Source organism: Phycodurus eques, chromosome 3 (genome assembly GCF_024500275.1).
Source record: "Phycodurus eques isolate BA_2022a chromosome 3, UOR_Pequ_1.1, whole genome shotgun sequence".
Lineage (NCBI taxonomy): Eukaryota > Metazoa > Chordata > Actinopteri > Syngnathiformes > Syngnathidae > Phycodurus > Phycodurus eques.
In genome coordinates, this window is record NC_084527.1 from 18,271,542 (window position 1) to 18,292,909 (window position 21,368).

Below are 21,368 nucleotides of genomic sequence, written 5' to 3' on the forward strand. Positions count from 1 at the left end.
GGGTCTCCTATATTAATATTTCTGTTGGCCACGTGAAGAAGACACATTTCTATCCAAGAGGAGAATGAGGGCTGCTGCAGCAAACGGTGAGAAGAATATTGGCACACTTGCCAATTACAACCTACAGAAGATGAAAATACTGAGTTGCTCAGCTCAGTTTTGGACATTTGGCTTCAAAATAGTACAGGGGAAACATAAAAAAAAAACACGCCACATTGAACATATCAACTGGAATGGGACACACTATAAAAATAAAGGAGAGGGAAGATCTCTCTGTATTTATATCTCACCATAATGAGACAAACTTTCTCGGACATGAGATTAAGGGCCGCTGCAGCAAAACAAAGACAGTGGAGTGTAATGCTGCAGCCATATGGGGAAGTTAATGTTTGCATGTCTGCTTATTTTTACCATTTCTCCACGTGTACTGTATGCCCAAATGTTTGGCACAAATCTGCTCCACCAACGGTCTAGTCTGCGCATACTGTAAAATGTGATTATTTTTTTTTTTTTATCGTGTATGTGTGTGTGTGTGTGTATGAGTGCGCGTGAGGCACAAGTTGATGGTGTTAACATTGCAGCTGGCATGTGTTTATTTCCCCTGCGTTCTGGTCTGTGGCATCTCAGTCATCCGTGGCCTCAAACAGTCACGTTGCTCTCATTTAAAACACATACACAGTACTGTATATACAGTGTGTGTGTCTGCATGTCTGTGGTTGTGTTTTGGTGACGCACAGCAAATGAACAAATGCCACCGGTATACAAACGTGAAGGCAGGGTGTACAGGGTGTTTACAGTGGTGTGCGTCCGGCTGTCTCCCGCGTGTGATTAGCTTGCCATTAAGCGAGGCACATATCGCCCATCGCCAGCTCCAGGCCTCCTCTGCACTATCTCACTGGACAAACACGCTGTCAAGCTTGTTCAGACACACATACACATGCACGCATGCATTTTCCATCTGGATAGTCATAAGGTCCATATCACGTACTGTATAATGAAGCCATATGGCACAGCCACAAATGTGGAATTACAGCTTGTATTAAACACATGTACATTAAACACTTTCTTCGTTTGGTTGTTCCAATAAAACAGACTTATTATTACAGTGAGCCTCCTTGATTCTCTTCATAAAAGGCTCAATTTCAGATAGTAAAGCAGAAAGTTACAGTACAATATCACAATAGTTGTCGTGTGTGTGCTACTTCTCCAGAATTTTCCCATTGTATTCATAATAATTCTGATGTTTTAGATTCATCATCTCATATTTTTCTCATTGTATGCATCATTTAATTTGTTTAATTATTTAATTAATTATTGTGTTTTATTACATTAATTCGTGTATGTTTTTCTTAATATTTGTGTATTTTTCATCTCATATTACTGTCATATTATATTATATTTTTTCTAATGTGTGTGCATTTTTCTTGGAATAGTTTTGCAGAATTTTCAAATGTTTGGAGTATTTTTGTCAATATCTTTTTGCATGTTTTCCTATAATTTGTATAATCTTTATTGCATTTTCCCCAATGTGTGTGTATCTTTAATATTTGTACGTATTATTTTATAATATTTTTTCATACCTTTAATTTTTGTCATGATATTTTTGCATTTTGTCTAATATTTTACTTTTTCTTAATACTTGTGTATATTTGTCTAAAATTTCAGTATTCTTTCATAATATTTTTGTTTATTTCAAAAATGGATCTTGTATTTTTTTTATTAAAAAAAATATATTTTCAGCAGTGTTGGTAATATTTGAATTTCTGCCATTGCCATGACAAGTCTGTGGTAAATTTATTTTAGCAATATTGTGATCATCCTGGTAACCCTGATATGTTACGACTCTATAATCATGATACGAAATCTTCATATTGTTCCACTTCTACCACTCCTATTTGACATCCCTGCTTCCGGAGGATCTGTGATATCACATTTCATCCCCCCTCGTAAATTGCATCAAACACAGAAGAAAAAGTACTTAAAAGTAGATGACAAAAACAGCCTCCTGATGGCAAACTCTGAGTAGTTGTCACATACACACCTGTGAAAACAAATCACGGTGGGAATCAGAACGAGAGGAACAATTACTCTGGCTGCTGGCCAATGTCATATTTTAACTGCTTAGCAACACAACCATGGACAAACCAATGAGGAATGAGCATATGACGAATCTCCATGTATATGTTTGCAGTCTATGCATAGTCTACAGTAAGAATGATTTACATTCCAATGTAGTGCCTATAATCAGATTTTTTATTTATTTATTTATTTATTTTTTAACATCTACTTTCACGTGACTCATATCCAATATCTACTATGAACCTAACCCTAATCTTACCCCTAACCCTGCCGCCAACCTGAACTATGACACCCTAATCCTAACACCATAAAGCATGCCTTACCCTACCCCTAGCCCCAACCTAACCAAACTTTTAAATTAATTTTTGGGTATAAAAATCCATCCCTCCATCCATCCATTTTGTGAGCCGCTTCTCCTCATTAGGGTCGCGGGCGTGCTGGAGCCTATCCCAGCTATCATCGGGCAGGAAGCGGGGTACTGGACTGAACTGGTTGCCAGCCAATCGCAGGGCACATAAACAAACAACCATTTGCACTCACATTCACACCTACGGGCAATTTAGAGTTCTCAATTAACCTACCATGCATGTTTCTGGGATGTGGGAGGAAACCGGAGTGCCCGGAAAAAAACCCACACAGGCACCAGGAGAACATGCAAACTCCACACAGGCGGGGCCGGGGATTGAACCCTGGTCCTCAGAACTGTGAGGCAGACGCTCTAACCAGTCGTCTAACGTGCCGCTGGGTATAAAAATAGACGTTATTTTGTTTGTTTGTTTTTTTTAATAGAAGATTTAAGAACTCAGTGCCCCTGCCCACGCTATCTTTTTAGGGAGAGCCTTATACTTTAAACCTAACCATGACCCTACCCCTAACCCCCAAACTAAATTTGCGTTGGCACTGACTATATTAATAATCTGCATATTCACTCACAGTGGCAGGGTATTTTATCCACATATGATCAAGGCCTGATTCAGATTCACAATAAACAAAACCACTTCTTCTCACAAACACACACATGCTGCATCAGCTGTGTATTACAAAGTCAGAGCCCGACCGCAAATGGGGCTGCAACAGAGATCAGCTGATCTGTATTCATTTCAGGATTTAATAATGCCACAAACTCTTTTCACTTCCTTTCAGGGGTTAATTTTTGTGTTTTCATCACACAGTCAAACAGCGCATGTGTCTTGTATTGTTAAGAGCCAGCACATTCTGTTTTCCTATAAGATGTCAATGCTTTGTTTTCAGCGCTTGGAAGCAACACCACACCTTTGTGTTTTGGGATTGGAAGCCAGCTGATCAGCACTTTTAATGAGGTGTCGCTTTGCAACCGCAGGAACTCCACACAGGAAGCTTTGAGGCCGACACGGCACGGGCATCAACCAAGTCTAGTGAGTCTCCAGTGTCTCTTTGAACAAAACTGCCACTTCCTCATCAACTGTTTTCTTGGCTATACCTACTCAAGACATTAACTGTCTTTTTGTGATTAACTACCTGTCATCTTCGCAATAATACAGTGGTACCTCGTTGACATACAAGTTTAAGTCATTCTGTGACCAAGCTTGCAACTCAATTATTCATATATCAAGTCAGTTTTCCCCATTTAAATGGTTGATCCGTTCCAACTGTCCACAAAACACCAAAATTGATTTGCTAAGTCATTTTAATAAAGAAAAACAGCATTGTATTACATAAAAACATAAAAGAGAAAGTGAAGGGGAAAAAAGTTTACTAAACATCTAAATACTGTATGTGTTTCAGTATTCGTTTGTTAGGTCAGTGCCTTTAAGGTTCGTGGTCTGAGAGTCGTGGGGCAGGTGTTTGGTGGAGCTCAAACAGACCCTCAGACTACACACATGGGGGTGCCAGCGTCTCATTAGTGGCAGGTGACAAAAGCACAGCAACTGGCTGCGAAAACTGATACAGTGCTGCTTCTTTCCACCAAGGACAATGAAATGTAAGCTATCGCTCCTCGCTTCCCAGAAGTCACACTGATGGCTGCAGCCTGGCATAGGTGGAAGGTCACAGGAGATCTGTCTGTTGTGTGTGTGTGTGTGTCTGTGTGTGTGTGTGTGTGTGTGTGGGCGTGTGTGTGTGTTTGTTACATAGCGTGCCCTCATTTCTCCTTGACAAGCAAGGGAACATGTCGTCCTGTACTCGCTTGTCTGAAGGAGAATCGCTTTGACAGACACAACACTTAAAGCAGGTTTCCATCGAGCAGTTGAGTTGCGCACAGGACAGTTTGCAGCGCTAAATCCTCCCGTGGCTTTTCTGTCTTCTCAACTGTAAGAGAGTGGTATAGCCAAACACATTCAGAAGCAACCCCTGTAAAGTTAGATCAGGGACCAAATAAGCCCCAATCAGAAGAAGGTATCCCAGACGATGTAGGCGAGTAGATGGGCGACACGACACTGCCAAGCTTTTATGCCGACGCCTTCTAATATGGGCAGAGAAACAGTGCTTCGAGGAATTTTAAAGGTTTGCCTTGAAAAGGAGTGCAGGCACCCCAATTTAATTATTACCGTAATTTCTTGCACCCCAATTTAATTATTACCGTAATTTCTCATGTATAATAAGCATTTTCCCCCCCAAAAATTGTCAAAAGTCAATAGTGCGCATTATACATAGGTATAGGGACAAATGGAAAAAAACGTTCACATTTTATAAATGTATGCCACCATCTAGTGGTAATGAAAAAGTTGTACACGTTTACTCCAAAATGCCACTGCCACCTAGAGGTTATGAGAAAGGTGTACACATTCATTCTAATATGCAACCACCACCTAGTGGTTATAAAAAAAGGTGTAGCCTACACTTTCATTCCAATACGACAGGGGTACGTATGACTGCATATATGTACAGTCGTTCTCATAAGTGTACATACCCTGGCAGAATTTGTGAAATATTGTTTTTTGTTTTGTTTTTTAAATATGACTGATGACTGAACAACAACCATCATTAATTTCGTTATGGTTATGTTTTGTTTAATGATAATGCTTTTTCTGAAATGCTTGACCATTTAATTTGAATCCCAATAAAATAAAATTAAATGTGTTTCGCCTGGTCCTTCATGTTTTCTTTAAAAAATTGTACACATCTTACAAATTCTGCCTGGGTAATCAAACATATGAGCACAACTGTGTGTTTTCTAATTTAATAAATAAACATAGTCCTGTGAATTTCAAAATAAGAGCAAGTCAATTGTTAAAGGTATTACATTCAAATAAAGTGCTTAACTTCAGAACAATTCTTTAAAAAAAACTACAGATGATCTTTCAGGTTTTGATCATATGGGTACAAGCAAAATCATGCATTGAAAAAATGCATTATACATAGGTAGAAGGGTTTTCCAGATTTTTTAGGTCAACTTTGTGGGTGCCTATTATACATGGGTGCACGTTATACACGAGAAACTACGGTATTCAATCAATGAATTACTGTTAGATATATTTTAGTAGTTATCATTTATTTGCTTAGCTTGCATTAGTATTTTGCATTAGTAGCTTGCATTAGTATTATGGACAATATTTAGATAGAAAGATGTCTCGTCTTCAAGAAGATGACTCAGCAACATTTGATGGAAGGGCGCCTTGACCAAGGACGTGATCGGATGTGGTCGGGGACGGACGGGACAGGTGTCGTCTGGTCCTATGTTTTGTGTTGTGTCTTAATGCTTAGAACATTATGTCTTGTAGAACCCTCCTATTTTCAAATAAATCTAGGAGCGACGGGGGAGATTGTTTAGAGCGTGTTGAGAGGCTGTAACCTGAACAATCTCCCATGCGCCCTCCTCATGAGTAAAATGGCCAACGTCTTCATTCCTTTTGTGTTTATTCATTATAATGTTTGGTAAGATAAATCCAACAATTACGGTAATCGTTTTTGTGGGGGGGCGGTGTGGGGGGTTTGCGGGAGGCTCAAAACTCCAAATGTTTGCAAGTGTATGTATCCTGGTGAAAATATATATATATATTATAGTGGTCTAAAATGACACCCCCAAACAACAGTTTCACCAGTCAACACAACATGTCGATCATGGCATAACACACACAAAGTATAAAAGACCCATGCCCGAATTTCACCCATTTTGGATTGAAGCACCAATTTCAGTCAAATTCCAGAGTTTATACTTTGAGGAACTCCTTCAAGGGAATTTGCCCACATGAGGCCAAATCAGAGGCTAAATTGCACACTTTTTTTTTACACTTAATGTGGGCAACCATCTTTGAGAATTCATCATGTAAAATGGGGTGCTTCCCTTCTCTTCTCTTCTGCTTTTTCTTTGGCTTTTTGTGACAGGCGTAATGAGTACTTCTACAACAAGAATTACAGTACCTTCTCATTACTCTTTTGTTATTTAGGATAAGACAGATTGTTTTAATGATTATCACTGGGGAACAACATTTTTGTTGAGTCAGGTCTGACAGCTGTTTGTAACTAATTTTTGGGTGCGGAATCCAAAACTGACCTCAGTTTTTCTCTATCACGTCTAGTTTTTTAACAACGTGAAAAAAAGGAAATATTTACGTATGTAAATAAAACATAAAGATGGAATAGTTGCAAGCGTTGTAAATCAGCATAAAACGAAATAGAACTTACAACGGTATGCCCATTGTTACAAGGTTAAGAGAAAAGCCAGCACAAATCCTCTGAATTCCTACTATGCTAGCGTTCTTTTTGCCGATATTGATAGTACTGACCTATTGGGAGCTGCACACAACTCTCACCGCACTGCCTCAATTGTGACTGCACAAACAAGTTGCCACGTAGCTGTAGTTGACTCCAATCGTAATCAGCTGGCAAGTCTTACTACAGCTAGTCAGTGGAATTTTGCTTATCTGGAGGGTAAGTTGTGGAGAACAAACTTGACGTGCTAGAAAAAGAACAACTGCAATTTTGGAATCAACATGCCACTTTTAGATTTAATCAGCATAAAAAATCTAACTCAACAATCTACTTCCCCAGTGTTAATTGTGGTTAATCCATTTTGCACTTGACAGTTCCAAATGTTAAAATTTTACTTTAACATTGCTTGTGCAGTTAATGGCATATTACAAGTTTCATGATGGTGATAGTTTGACATTGAAACAGATTATTTTCATTTTACAACACATGCAAAGGCAGGAGAGTACCTCAATTGTGGGATTAATTTTTTCACGTGGCAGCATATCTAAACCTCAATCGTAACTCAAATTTTGGCTTGCAACATTAACCAAAAAATACATACATACAGGGTGATTGAAAAGTAACTCCCTTTTTTTAAGTACATGTAATTTAATCTGAACTATAATTCTTACAAGAAATGAACATGAGAAGAAAGTGTATTGGCTGGAGTTGTATTTAAAATTCGATATGGCCACCTGGGAACCGCATTAACTGATTTCACAAGGAACTCTTGTGGGATGGAAGACATAACTTCTCGTATTCGCCCTTCAAGTTCTTACAAAGCCGTTGGTTTGGTAGAATAGACTTAAGTCAAAGTACCACTGTAAATTGTACTTAACCAATTGGGGCAAACTAGGGAATGCTAGGAGTGCAATGCGGAATCAGCATGCTGGTTCAAAGAAAAGAAGACAATAGAGAAGACAATAGCTTGTGTCAAAGAGTTCGACCAAGGGACTCCACAAGTTCCATCTCCTTCCTCCCACGCCGAGCTGAATCTGTCAGCAGTGACATCAATCATCCACAAGCTGGCCAATGAATGAATGAATGAGCACGTTGCCGGGCCAATCCATCACTCACGCGTCAGCCAATGAATGAGTCCCGAGAAGAAGTTCAAACGACTGAAAAGGCCTACGGTGCACCCGAGTCAACTTTTACCATCAGACACCAGGAAAATTTGAAAAGTAAAATGATTAACCATTTTTTGGGCAACTCTGCTCAGGAGGTTGTTTTTAAATGTTGGTAGCTAGCGGGACGGAAATCTAACATCCACATACATTTATTCAAAGCAGTGCAACTCCTACTAGGGAATTTTCCAAAATTAGCCCCAGTCAGAAGCAGGTCCGAGACAGATGGGCGATGCTAAATTGTAAAGTGTTTTTTTTCCCCCTACGCCATCTAGTGTGGGTGGAGCATGGGATCCGTATTTGATGATCATATAGAACAGTCATTCTCAAAGTGTGGTACTAGTACCACTAGTTGTACACGGGTTCTCTCGAGTGATAAGCAAAAGAATCAGTGCCTTTGTACATTTACAGTTACTTTTAGTAAAATATATTTGCATTTAGTCATTTTTGTATTTTCCTATATTTAAATGCAGCGTTAATGTTCAAACTGTGCATAATGTTACAGTGGCTTGCAATGATATTAAATGTATTTTTTAGGAACAAAACCTTTCCTCATTTTTGATGAACACTTGGTCATGATGGTGATACTTGGAAGGCTAAGATTTTATTATACATTTTTTTTAGGGGGTACTTGTTGTCAAACGTTTGAGAATAACCGATATAGAAGCTTCACCATGACAAATCGGCCCAACACTAGTTTCACTGATCAACACAAAAAAGCCATAAGAGACCCAGGCCTGAAATTATACAGGAAGTCAGCCATTTTGGTGTGAAACATCTATTTTGAGCAAATTCCAGGGTTCGCTCACAGACACATTTACTATAGATTCTGCCCAAATGTGCCCCAAGAAGCAAGTATCCTTGTCCAAGACAGATGGGCAACACCAGATTACAAAGCTTATTTGCCTATGCCATCTAATGTGCACGTCAAAGTTGAACAATCGTTTCAAGGACTCACCATGATAAGGTTTCAAGCGCAGTTTAAATATATGGTTTTAGCAATGGAAAACAATTTCAACAGTGACCAATGTGAGGAAAAACAAAAGCTGTGTTTTTGCGAGCCAGTTGAGCTGTCGACAAAGTCGAGTGAAAAAAAATAAATAAAAGAATAAAAATGAAGTTTCTTAAATGATTCAAGAAGAAATACTTGGCCTGGGTTCAGCTCGATGTCAGACTTCACATGTGTCTCAGTCGCTGGCAGCTGTTGTTTGGATTCTTGGACAGAGCAGTCAGTGTTCGCATGAATCAGAAACATGCAGACACTTTGTATGTTTGCCTTCTATGACTGTGTGTGTGTGTGAATGTGTGTGTACGCGTGTGTTCGCCTGTATGCGTGTGTACGCATGCGTATGTACGCCTGCATGTGTGTGTGTGTGTGTCAAATGCTCAGACGGTCACGGCTTTCAGAGCCACCCGCTCGGATGGCAGACCAGAACGGAAAGCCGCCTCTAAAGCGAGCCGTGACAGCGAAAGATGGACGAGAGGACGGATGATGCACGGCCAAAAGGTTGCCGGACAACCTCGGGAGTTGGGGGGCAGGCACCGTGTGAGCTATGATGAGCCCCCGAGCTGGACGGACCTCAGAGCTCCCAACGGGTGAAACAAGCCCTGTCAATTTAAATAGAACCAAACTGAACCAAAAAGAAAAGAGAAAAATAAGGCCAGATGCGATTACTCATGAAGCAAAGCAGTGCGGCAGACAGTTTAAGAGCTCACACGTTATTTTTCAAATTCCTCCTTTTTTGGAATGTGACTGTGGGATGATAATGTACCAAACAGGTGTAAACCACAGAAGAGGGTGTGGGGTTAAAAAGAATGGCTCTCAGAAGAGCGTGGACCTCCCCCAAGGACGAATAATCCTAATCTGTATGTATCAACACGAGAAACAACTCTTAACATTTAGACTTGTAGCGTGACATCAGTCCATTGGTCATCCATTTTAGAGCCTGACGGCTGCAGCAATGCCTTCTCTGCTCGGATAAACACTATTAGAAGCACTGACCTACATTTGGGAACCTACGGTGAATTCTTTTTTTGTTGTTGTTGTTGTTGCTCAATGAAATTATATTACTTTATTCCCAACAGTCTATTCTCCTCATTTTGTGCCATTTCTCCTGGCTGCACTGCTATCAGTATGCATACTGTATATGGAGGTTGTCTTTATTTATTTTTTTCTTTTGTCCGATCAAATTTCAGCCACTATGTGTTGCCATGCCCTAGGGCCTTCATAATCAGTTGGAATGTCCGATGTAACATAAAGTAAGTTAGCAATGGGACAGTTTCTTTAATCAATCGCATTTCAAAATTCATCCTCACAGGGCCAGAGCGCCGGCCCTCGATGACATTAGCATTTCCAATTCAATTCCGTCCTCCGGTTGTCAGAGCAAAACCTGTTAGAGCCAGCTTCGACGAGGAGAGTCTGCAGGGATCTGCACGCATTAATACATTTAATAATCGCCATCTCTGGTGCGTATGATTATTATTTTTTTTTTGTCATGTTATGAGATCAATATTGATTCTGAATTGTTCCAGATGATGTAATGGAACAGTTGTGTGCTGTTATATTGCATTTTTGTATAGTATTGATGTTTTCTATAATTGCGGCGTGATAGTGGTGGCATTAAGAGAGGGATTAAGTCGCGTAAATCCAACTGAAGGCACAGGTTCCAAATGCATGGTAAACTATTTACTATTATCCAATATTTGTATGTTATGTGCAGCTAGAAGTTGAGGTGTTGTTGAGTTGTAGTGTACTCTTTATTGTACACTAGTAATGTTTTTTTTTTCTTGGGGATTTTGCACCAAGCTATCCACCTCCTAAGGATTATGTCCCAAAAAATCTTAAATATCCCTCCATCCATTTTCTGAGCCGCTTCTCCTCACGAGGGTCGCGGGCCTGCTGGAGCCTATCCAAGCTATCATCGGGCAGGAGGAGGGGTACACCCTGAACTGGTTGCCGGCCAATCGCAGGGCACATACAAACAAACAACCATTTGCACTCACATTCACACCTAGGGGCAATTTAGAGTTGTCAATTAACCTACCATGCATGTTTTGGGGATGTGGGAGAAAACCCACGCAGGCACGGGGAGAACATGCAAACTCCACACAGGCGGGGCCGGGGATTGAACCCCGGTCCTCAGAACTGTGAGGCAGATGCTCTAACCAGTCGTCCACCGTGCCGCTCTTGTAAATATGCTAATTAAAATTAAATTAAAACGTTAATTAATACTTGTTCTTCTTTTTCAGGATATAATCCAAAATGAACTAGCTTCTTCCTTGCCCATAACCCATTGACAAAAAAATCCTCAAAATACATTTTGGCATAATTATATAATTTCCAGAAATGGCATATACACTAATGAAACAAATGTCACCATGGACAGAGCATCATCTCAGAGTCTCAGACAACTCAACTACACTCCCTCCTTCCTCTTCTTGATATTTGGGGAGCATAAACACATGGGCCTTAACAAACAGTCACAACAACACGATAGCACACAGGAGCGCTAAAGATACTATCGTTGTGCATGTGACACCTCGCCAACCACACAGCAAATACCAAACATGGTCACAGAGAAAGCGGCTGATGTGCTTTGACAGCATCCATCAACGCTTACGCACACTTTTAATTAAATCGGTGGCACAAAATGATCAATGATTAGCCTGCAAACACTTGAAAGGACAAAAACTAGAGGGAATGCAATTTCTGTCAAAATTGTGAGTGAATGCTAAAGAGCTTACACTGAACTGAAATGCTGTGGAATTAATTCAATTGTTAAAATATAGAATGTAAGTCAAAGTTGGAACGGAAAGGTAAATATGTAGAATATCTCTTAATCTAGGAATTGTATTGTATAAATGTTGGAGTCTTGGGAATGTGATAAATAGTTCCCAAGTTGTCCTGAATGAGCTGAACAATTTGGAGGATGTAAATATGCAAATGTCTGTACTGACTTTGGGAATGGTCAAAGGGAAAACGTGGGGAAATGTAATAAAGGTGAAATACAGTTCCCACGATGCCCTGAATGAGGTGAACAGTTTGAAGTTGGAATGGTTTCAGTCATCCATTGAATAAGTAAAAATATGGAAGGACGAGTTTAATTTGGAAAACGTATCAATTCATCTCAACAGGATTCTTTTTTTTCCACTAGTGGGAAAAGTAGGAATTTAGTGAAAAATAGTGTCTTGAATCAGGTGAATATTTTGAAGTTGAAATGGTGGAGAAATGAAGGAGCAGAAGAGTTCAAATTTGTCAAATAAAAAGAAAATATATTTGTTGGGGTACAGAATCACATATGTGTTCATGCTCTTCAGCATTCAAACAATAAAAGTGTGAGTGCACTGAAAGGGAATGGCAGAGTGGGCTCTTACCGCGCACTGGCGTGTTTAGAGAGAACAGTCCGAGCAGTAGTAGCAGCGCAATATTGTGGCTCCACCGGCAGAGAGGCGGCCTTCCTCGCCGCACTGGCATGGTCAGAGTGGAACCCGCCGCTCCGCTCTACTCCCCCTCCACGCTGGCTTGACACTCCTCACGCACTGCCTCGCTCTTCTGCTGTTGAGTGTGGAGGACGAGGGGTGCGGGGAGGGTTGTTAGAGCTGTGCTTCCATATTGCCGCGATGTGCGAAAGTCCACGGCAAACGCACCGCCACAACCACCGCTGCCGGTAACAGCAGCAGGTCTACTGGCTCATCCTCCAACCTGAATTGACAGTACCACAGAGAGAGAGAGAGAGAGAGAGAGAGAGAGTTTACTTGTCCAGTGAGGAGGGACGGCTGGGACACATATGGAGGGAGGTGGCGGGGGGCGGGGGCAAGGGCTGGGGGGTGGTAAGAGGGGGATACGTGGGAGGAAAAGAAACGGGGGCTGGGAGCAGACAGGAGAAAGACCAGGTTTCGTCCAAAAGGGGGAAAGAGGGGATGGTGGGGGTGGATGTATATAGAAAAGAAAGCAGTAGGAGCAGTCTGCTCACACTACTCGGCCATCCATTCCAACCGTGACGGATTCGGCCTGGATTCCTCTAAATTATTTTGAGGCGGCTTGTTTATTTCTATAGTGCAAGGTGGTGTTTATCGTGAATAAATGGGGACAGGAGTCATCTTATTGATAGTACATTGCGTGTGTGCCTGTGAGTAAACAAGCATGATATGGACAATTTTTACAGTTATGCTAATTTTTAATTGTCATGATTATTTCTATTGTGCAAGGTGGTGATTATCATGAATAACTGTCCAGAGAAGCGATCACATAATTATATAACACAACTTGGTGCAGCTGGGTGCCGTGGACTATTGTTTTCCACTCTGTGGATTGTTTCCAGTTGTTGTGTTTATTTCTATTGTGCAAGGTGGTGATCTTCATCAATAACTGGCAAGAAGAGCAATCGCATCATAATAAATAAATAATAAAATCACATCCCAATCGCTTTGCTCGATTTGTTGAATAAAGTAGCAGTCTCGGTTAAATGTTTCTGCACAGCTGAACTGAAATGTTTCTGCACAGCTGAACTGCTCTTTGTTCGAATGACAAGCTACAAAGTAGTACTTTGTGAGAGACATTGATGATGCGAAAGTAACTATTGTTGGTCAGAGGAAGTAACTGTAGTCTAATTACTTACCTGAGGAAAGTAACTTTGCTAGTTACTCAAAATGGCGGTTTTTGGGAGTAACACGTTACTTTGTAATCGTGCATCACTGGTGTCTAATGTATCCGGTAAGCATATACAATGTCGGTCGAACAACTATTATCGTCCTTGTTGGAACAAGGGGAGATTTAGTAACTACGGCCAAATTCGTAAGATGTTTACAAGGACAGACAAGAATGTCGCATTAGTGCGGCACTCAACGTTTGAAGGCCAACGTTGTTAGTTTGGTTTCAGTCTACAAGAGATGCTGGATAATGTCACAATCACTATGCATTTTTTTACAATGTGTTTTAAGGAAAAACACAACTACTGTAGTATATTTTCAACACTGTCAAATACATGGTGCCTATTTATATGTTGCAAAACAGTGATTTATCCATGTTGGAAACTTATGAGGTATGTGCTTACAGGATGCTAATATTCTGCCCATGTACAGTCCTTTGCCTTACATGTAAAACTGTACATCAGAAAATACTGTGAGAGAGCTGGAGGGGTGCGGTGATAGCTGGAGGGGGGTGCAGTGACTTTGGGAAAATAAAATATAGACCAACCGAGCCATGCAGTTTGATGACTGATCTTATGACGTTAAATTGTTGAACATTTAAATTCTTAATTGTGCTTACTAGCCTTTACACGATCAGGATTTATGGGCTGGTTCACCGATCAGCAAGTTTAAAGAAACAATAACCGATCACAAGATGGAGCAATGTGTCTATTTACATGACTTGTTCATTTATTGTATATACTTGTGTACTGTATACTGAGTATCGTCAAGTATTCTCTCGCATTTAGACAAACGTTAAAACATCCATGACCTCTTGGGGGCATTCAAGGATTGGCCACTGACATAGGTTTAGGTCTAACCAACATTACAACATGACAGGAATAATGGGTGTTAACTTACTGTAATTAAATGACTTTATTGCAATGAAATTACTTTAACAAATACTGCTAATGACATGCTTACTCTGACGTTCGCACTGTTCTGGCTATATGGATGGGTGTTGTCCAGAGTTTGCGTCCGCTTGGCTTTTCCTTAGATTTCCCCTCTTAGATTTAAATAGACACATTCCTCCATCTTGTGATCGGTTATCGTTTCTTTAAACTTGCTGATTGGCCCCAAAAATCCTGATCATGTAAAGCCTAATTTCAACTGTGCATTATTTGTAGCTTGTCTGTTTATTTCTTGTGTATAGTGGCAGAGAAGGAGTTTCTGTTAAAAAAAAAAAAACAAAAAAAACCACGATATTAGCAAACAGCTTTGTTATTGTTTTTTTGTTTTTTTTAGCAAACAAGCTGGTGTGTCAATTGTTGCCTTGACGCTAAACTCAAGCGACAAAGCAGCTTTGTTTCCATGCTAATCTTTCTCGTTTGTAGCGGCCGCCCCTGACGAACTCTTCTTTTCTTTCTCACACTGGTTAGCGTTGTTCATTAGCCGCGAACAAAAGAGCCGCTCTCCGTGATGAGAGGAAAAATCACTGCGTAAATAAACAAGAGGTTCGCTCATCTCAGCGCCCTTTCCCACATTAAAATCGGACCTCGACTAAAGCTACGGCGGAGGTGTCAACATCCCCTGTGTACAGTTTTGGGTCAGCCATGGTGGTGACCCGGGCCACACCGAAAGTGTCCGGCCAATCACGAGCCGTGTTAATTAATTGGTTTGGTCTCCGGTGAACTCAGAGCAGTGTCAAGAGAATCAGGTCCAGACATGTTCTGGGCAGCGAGGCGGAATGACCTCAGGATAACGAAGTCATCTAGTACGTGCTTCAGAGCCTCTCTTTAATGAGCACAGACTAAAAATTCAAGCGCATACTTAGACTGTTTCCTCCCATTGATAACTTCACACTAGAAGATTTAGCTCCGCAGGTGTCCTCAGTTTGTTGCAGTTAGTATTTTAGGATACTTTTTAGTATTAGGATTTTAATCCTTACATCCTGTTAGAGTCAAATTTGACCCATTTCGACATTTGACAGGAATAAACATACCTTAAAAGTCATTCCTTCACCCTGAAATTTGATGAATTTTCCCCAAAATACACAGTAATTGAAAAATCTAAAAATCTCATTGTTTTGTACAGGTGCTAAAAAGGTTGTGTTCCAGTTTGTGTCAAATCAAGAAAATAGTCGGAATGGTGGCAATCATAAAACTGAAACTGTACAAGCCATAAGTGTGTGTATTTTCTATGGAACACTGGTAACAGTGTTCAAGAGTGACCTTGAAACAGTACATGACAACTGCAGGTCCCTACAGAAACATGCACCTGTTGGTATTTGAAGGGTCACGTGGAATTTCTTAACTGTGAATAGAGTAAAAAAGAATGACTGCTCAGACCCACCAAACATAAGCAACAGAAATCACATAGAGGTCAGAGGATGCCTTGCCTTTTTTACGCTTTTACATCCCACCCTCCAGTCGGATGGAATTTGAAATAAAAACAGATACGTACAATGCTAACATCTAGCAAGATAGCACTCTGCCTCTGTATAAATAAACAAGAGGCAAGAGGATGAAGCAGAGAGATAAGGATTTTATATCATGCACTTTAGTCGGGTATTATTTGTAATGAGAACTGATAAGATGCTAACATTTGCAAACATATAGCGAGACAGACTCAAACACACTTTGGGCTCTGTTTTCGTGACTTGCGCAAATCCAGCGCTGCGCTTGGCGTAACTGTGTGAGGAGGTGGGCTAGTCCCAGTTTTGGTAATTTTGTGGACCGACGCACCCCAACGCATTTAAAATGGGATGTCTGCACTGGTAAATTCATGCATATTCATTCATATCTCAGGAGTAACACCATTTAATTTCGCTGACTCCTATTCTGTGAATGCAAAATGGTTGCCTCATCCATGCACTTCAGTTTACAGATCCCTCTGGTGTATGAGGCTCTTACCCATTTGTGCTCCGGTGCACACTGCGCAGCCTATGAAAATAGAGCCCATAGACTCACATTCACACACATACTGTACACTTGTACTTTTGCCCTCTACTCTTTTGGGGGGATTTTCATTGGTGCCAGTGGATTGGAACCTCTTCTTTCTTATCCCCATTATGGGCTGCATGAAATGATTTACAGGCAGGGGGCTGAACACCGCTGGTGGCACAGCAGCACATCTGCTAATCCGCGCCCATTCACTGGAGCGGCCCTTTCTACCAAAAAGCACTTTAACATAATCTGCTTTAAGGCTGTGCATTCACGCCGAGCCACTGCTGCATTTACATAGCAATCCTTTACGCCTCAATGGAGGGGGGGGGAGAGAGAGAGAGAGAGAGAGAGAGAGAGAGAGAGAGAGAGAGAGAGAGAGAGAGAGACTCGCTGACCACTGGAGCAACAGAAGAGCTTCTTGTGCCAATGTACAGTATGTATGTAAATTTTAAATTTGTACTGTAGTGGAACACAGGTGTCTATAAGACTATAAGCATGTGTCATCACTTTTTTTGACTGGATTTTTCAGCTGTTTTGTTTATTTCTATTGTGCACCATGGTGGTTGTCATAAATAACTGTCAAGAGGAGCAATATCATTCTTTATAGGACATTCGGGCTGGGCAGTATGACCTAAAATTCATATGATGGTATAAATTGAATCCCTTGACAGTCACAGTATCTATCCCGATATAAACTTAATTGCAAAAATTATCATGGAAGTACTTTTTAAATGGGTTATAAGGTCCCTGAGCAAACTAAAATAAACCAGATAAACTGTAATGTAACTGAGAGCATTAATTGTGCAGATCTCAAAACTTCATTTGCTGTTCCATAGTTGGTTACTCTCCGCTGTAACACAGTTCAGACTGCTGTTGAAAATGTAATGTACCACCTAAGCACTTGTTTGGGTGTTTCGCTGCTCTACATTTCACGTCAGTTTAGCAGGTAGCATGGCTTCTCCTGTTATCCTCTCTTTTTTTTGGGTGTGTCGCACACAGCTATTCCTCGTTCTCCTTTAGTGATAATGATGAGTGTCAGAATTGTAGCTAATTTGCCACCACGGTGGCTCGGATTTGTGACTTAAAGGAGCTGTGATAGGACAGTATTTAGCTGTGACAGCCAGCTCGTGCAGGGCAAGTTAGCTTAGCGCCTAACATTCCCCCAGTAGTTCCTGAAAAGCGGGGAGAGGAGTAAAAATGTTTGACGTGGACGCACCGTTTTTTTTTTTTAAACCAGCTCGGAACTGGTTAATAAAAATGGTGATGGCAGCTCCGTGGTCTGACAGGCTTTAAGCCATTTTCAAATTGAGGCTGATTCAATGTCAACAACAAGCGTTATCGCAATTGGTCAGCAGAGACCAAATCAGTACCTTAGGCCAAATTTATCATCATAATCAAGAAGTACATTGAGGGCAACGAGTACGTTCCAGCTTGTGACTGTCTCCACCTTTCTGGGTTCGATTAAAAATTTCTTCAGCATAGCTGTCACGTGATCCTTGAAGCCCTCGTATTGGCCACCCGCTGAGCAATTCCCTTCTTCAAGTTCACCATACAACACACACGAGGGGAGCCAATTAGTTGGTATTCCGATGACATGGCCTATGCCCCTAAGTTGGTGGGCGGCCAACCACCGTCGAGGAGAAACTCTTCGCACGTTGGTAACCTCAGTGCAACGGATTTTGTCCCACCCTTGCTGACCCAGGATGCAATCGAGGCAGGAGATGTGAACACCTTCCAGCATCCTGATATGACAGCGGTGAAGAATCCATGGCTTCACATCCGTATACAAGTATTGACGCGCATGCTGTTTTGTAAATACCCACTTTTGTCAAGATGGTGAGGGAATTTATACCATCTATCGCATACAGCGCACACCCCTATATGACACGAACATTTCATACTGTATGTGCCCGTGAATTAATCTAGGATGCCATGGACTTCTTAGACGGTGGATTAGTTCTAGCATTTTTCTTTAATTCTATTGTGAAAGGTGCCCGTTATCATGAATAAATGACAAAATATTTCATATTCATACATGTGCTTGACGGAGAACGCCATAGACTTTTTGACTGTGGATTATTTTGAGTCGTTCTCTTATTTCTATTGTGCACAATCACTGTTATACAAAAATAGTCCAATCTTGCAATTCTGAGGCCAAGTACAACTTTTTTGTTTGGCCGCTACCAAATCTCCACACAGGAAATTGGAGAGAGAAGTGAGGAAATGAGGCATAATGTCAGGAGTCATAATGATGAAGCCGTGAAAGACAGAGCAGAGAAAAAGAAAAAAAAAAACAGTCAGCCGGGTTCACCTTCGAACCCGTTGCTGATTTGTTCTCAAGTGACCTTTCAACTCTGGAAGAGAGGAAAAACACTCAGAGGCATCAGTGGAGAATTTTGTTCCCAGGATGAAAGTCTATAGTTAGAAGAGAGGAAGGAGTCAAAAGTTGAAAGATAAATGAGCTTATTGTTAAAATTATGCCGAGAGGTTTTCTACCTCAAACTGTCACGGGTAAATAGTAAAACCACGGCGCATTGAATACATCAGACACGTGAACAAACAACCACCAGAAATCTTATTCGGGACTACTAGACCAAAGTGGAAACTGTGGAGTACAACAGTGTGGGAAGCTAAGATTAGCATGATGATTTAAGTGTGTCATTTCTTCTTTTCACATCATAAAAATATCGATGAAAAAAGCAAAAAAATAAAAAATAAATAAATATAAAATGTGTTCAAAGGATAAGAAAATCCGGGCACTCCGGTTTCCTCCCACATCCCAAAATCATGCATTAGTTGGAGACTCTAAATTGCCCGTAGGTGTGACTGTGAGTGCGAATGGTTGTTTGTTTGTATGTGCCCTGCGATTGGCTGGCAACCAGTTCAGGGTGTACCCCGCCTCCTGCCCGATGACAGCTGGGATAGGCGCCAGCACGCCCGCGACCCTAGTGAGGAGAAGCGGCTCAGAAAATGGATGGATGGATGGAGGTTAACAAAATGAAAAACTAAAAATATAAATATTTAAAATTTACCGGTAAATGAAAAATACAAAATAAAAAGATAAGCAAAAATAAATATTAAATGTAAAAAATATATAAAAATGAAATAAAATTCAGATACTTTAAAATGTAATAAATAAAACAGACTTCTAAAAAAATACGAAATAATAACATAATTTAAAAAATGAATACAAAATTAAATATTCAATATAATCGCAATTGAATACAAAAACATATTTAAAACATTTGTATCAATTCAAAAAAGCTTTAAAATATTATATGAATTATAAATACATTTCATGCAGTGACTGTATAATAAACAGACTGTTTATGTGACTGAATATGGATTTAAAAACAAAAAATCCCACTAAAATTTTATTTTCATACAACGGTTTTCTTCCCAGCTATGAAACAAATATGTTGCGTTATAACCACGTTAAAAACAATCTTGACTTCTATAAAAATGTCTATTTTTACAAGTAAAACCTAGCCCGTTAAAGCAATACAAACGCTCATTCAAGCGATTGTAAATGACATCTGACGTAAAACTCTCCCACCATACACACCCACACACACCTCGGCGGGTGTCAGTCCATTTCAAGTTAATAAGGACCTAATGATAGACTGCGCGTGTTTTTTACAGCTTGTTTATGTCATTGTGAAACCATTCACCAGATCACTTTACAGCCCACAATAAAGACGTTGAATTGGATAGGTGGCATCGGGGCGAGGCCCAATAAAATAGGGGGGTGGGATGGGCATGCGGTGGTCTCATAAGTCTGCCAGTGTGATCATGATATAGTATATATTGATGTTCTCCTTAATTGCTATAAAGCACGCTTCCCACCCTTGTCATTGGCAAATATATTATTTTCTATAGTATTTAAATGGCCCGACTATCTTATTACTTCTTCTAAGGGGCCACAGAGTGACGGACATAGAATCTACATTGAGTCTTTTTTTTCCCCACAAATCCTACATTAAAAGGCAAACATGGAGATTATATATCATGCCCCCAGACCCCAGGGCAGAAGCCAAATGAATGGAGACCCCTCACATGAAGAAGCAAGAGGTTTAGGGGCCAAAAGGCTGGAATGTTAGCAATTTGAAACAGCAACAGTGGACAGAAGAAGAAGTTTACTGAGTTGGAGCTCCATGAATGCCACCTCCTGCTCTGATTCATACTTTTGCTAGCAGCTTGGCAAAGAATAGAGCCAAGCACAAGCTGTGTCCACCCACCTTCCATTTCGTGTTCCATCAAAGTCCATTGGAGCTCACTCATTTTTACCAAAAACCTTAAAAATGATGACTAAAACAGCAGCGTCGTGACCATGAATTGATCGTGAAAATCGCAAAAATCAGTGCATTGCTTGGCAGGTGGAAAGTTCAGAACATTCAAAGAAAGTCTCACATCCAGTTAAAATGTTTTTTTTTCAATAATAATTAATCAGAGGAAAACCAAACTAACGTGTACAGGTGTGCACGTGAATGGAAACTTTAAGCCATGTGTACGCACATTTTGGAGACAAGGAAATTTAGCGACACAGTTGGTGATTTAGCGAATTGAAGCCAGATTGTATAATTACATGTGTGTGTGGATGGTGGATGTGTGGAATGGATCGGGCTGCCAATGAGTAGAAAACAGCCTATGACGACAGCAACGGTGACGGCGATTCTGCGTGTGAGTGTCTGGATGTGAGCCGTGGCTGACGGCAGCGCATCGATTGTGCATGTGTTTTACTGTTGTAATGTTTACTATTCGGCCGAAAACTGCATCATGAGTGTGGTTCTCCTGCGAGGGCAAATTCAGTTACGAGCTTGCAACAAATTAAACAATAAGAGGGGCACTATATAGCAAGGCTTCCACTATAGTCAATAGTAATGTGTCGCCTCTTCACACAGTTTATTAACACTGGTGGTCACAT

The 21,368-nt window shown here is 40.6% G+C and overlaps 1 protein-coding gene across 2 annotated transcripts in view; it reads right to left on the reverse strand.

Moving 5' to 3' along the window:
* The window catches only part of LOC133400080 (bone morphogenetic protein receptor type-1B-like), a 96,461-nt gene that overhangs the window by 32,342 nt on the left and 42,751 nt on the right, over window positions 1–21,368 (reverse strand). Inside the window, exon 2 of one of the 2 annotated variants that reach the window (XM_061672307.1) lies at window positions 12,246–12,573. In XM_061672307.1, the coding sequence (XP_061528291.1) occupies window positions 12,246–12,345 (100 nt within the window). In that variant the 5' untranslated portion in view covers window positions 12,346–12,573. Of the gene's footprint in view, window positions 1–9,018; window positions 9,116–12,245; window positions 12,574–21,368 lie in introns of those variants that run through there. The other variant, XM_061672309.1, reaches the window with a different exon arrangement.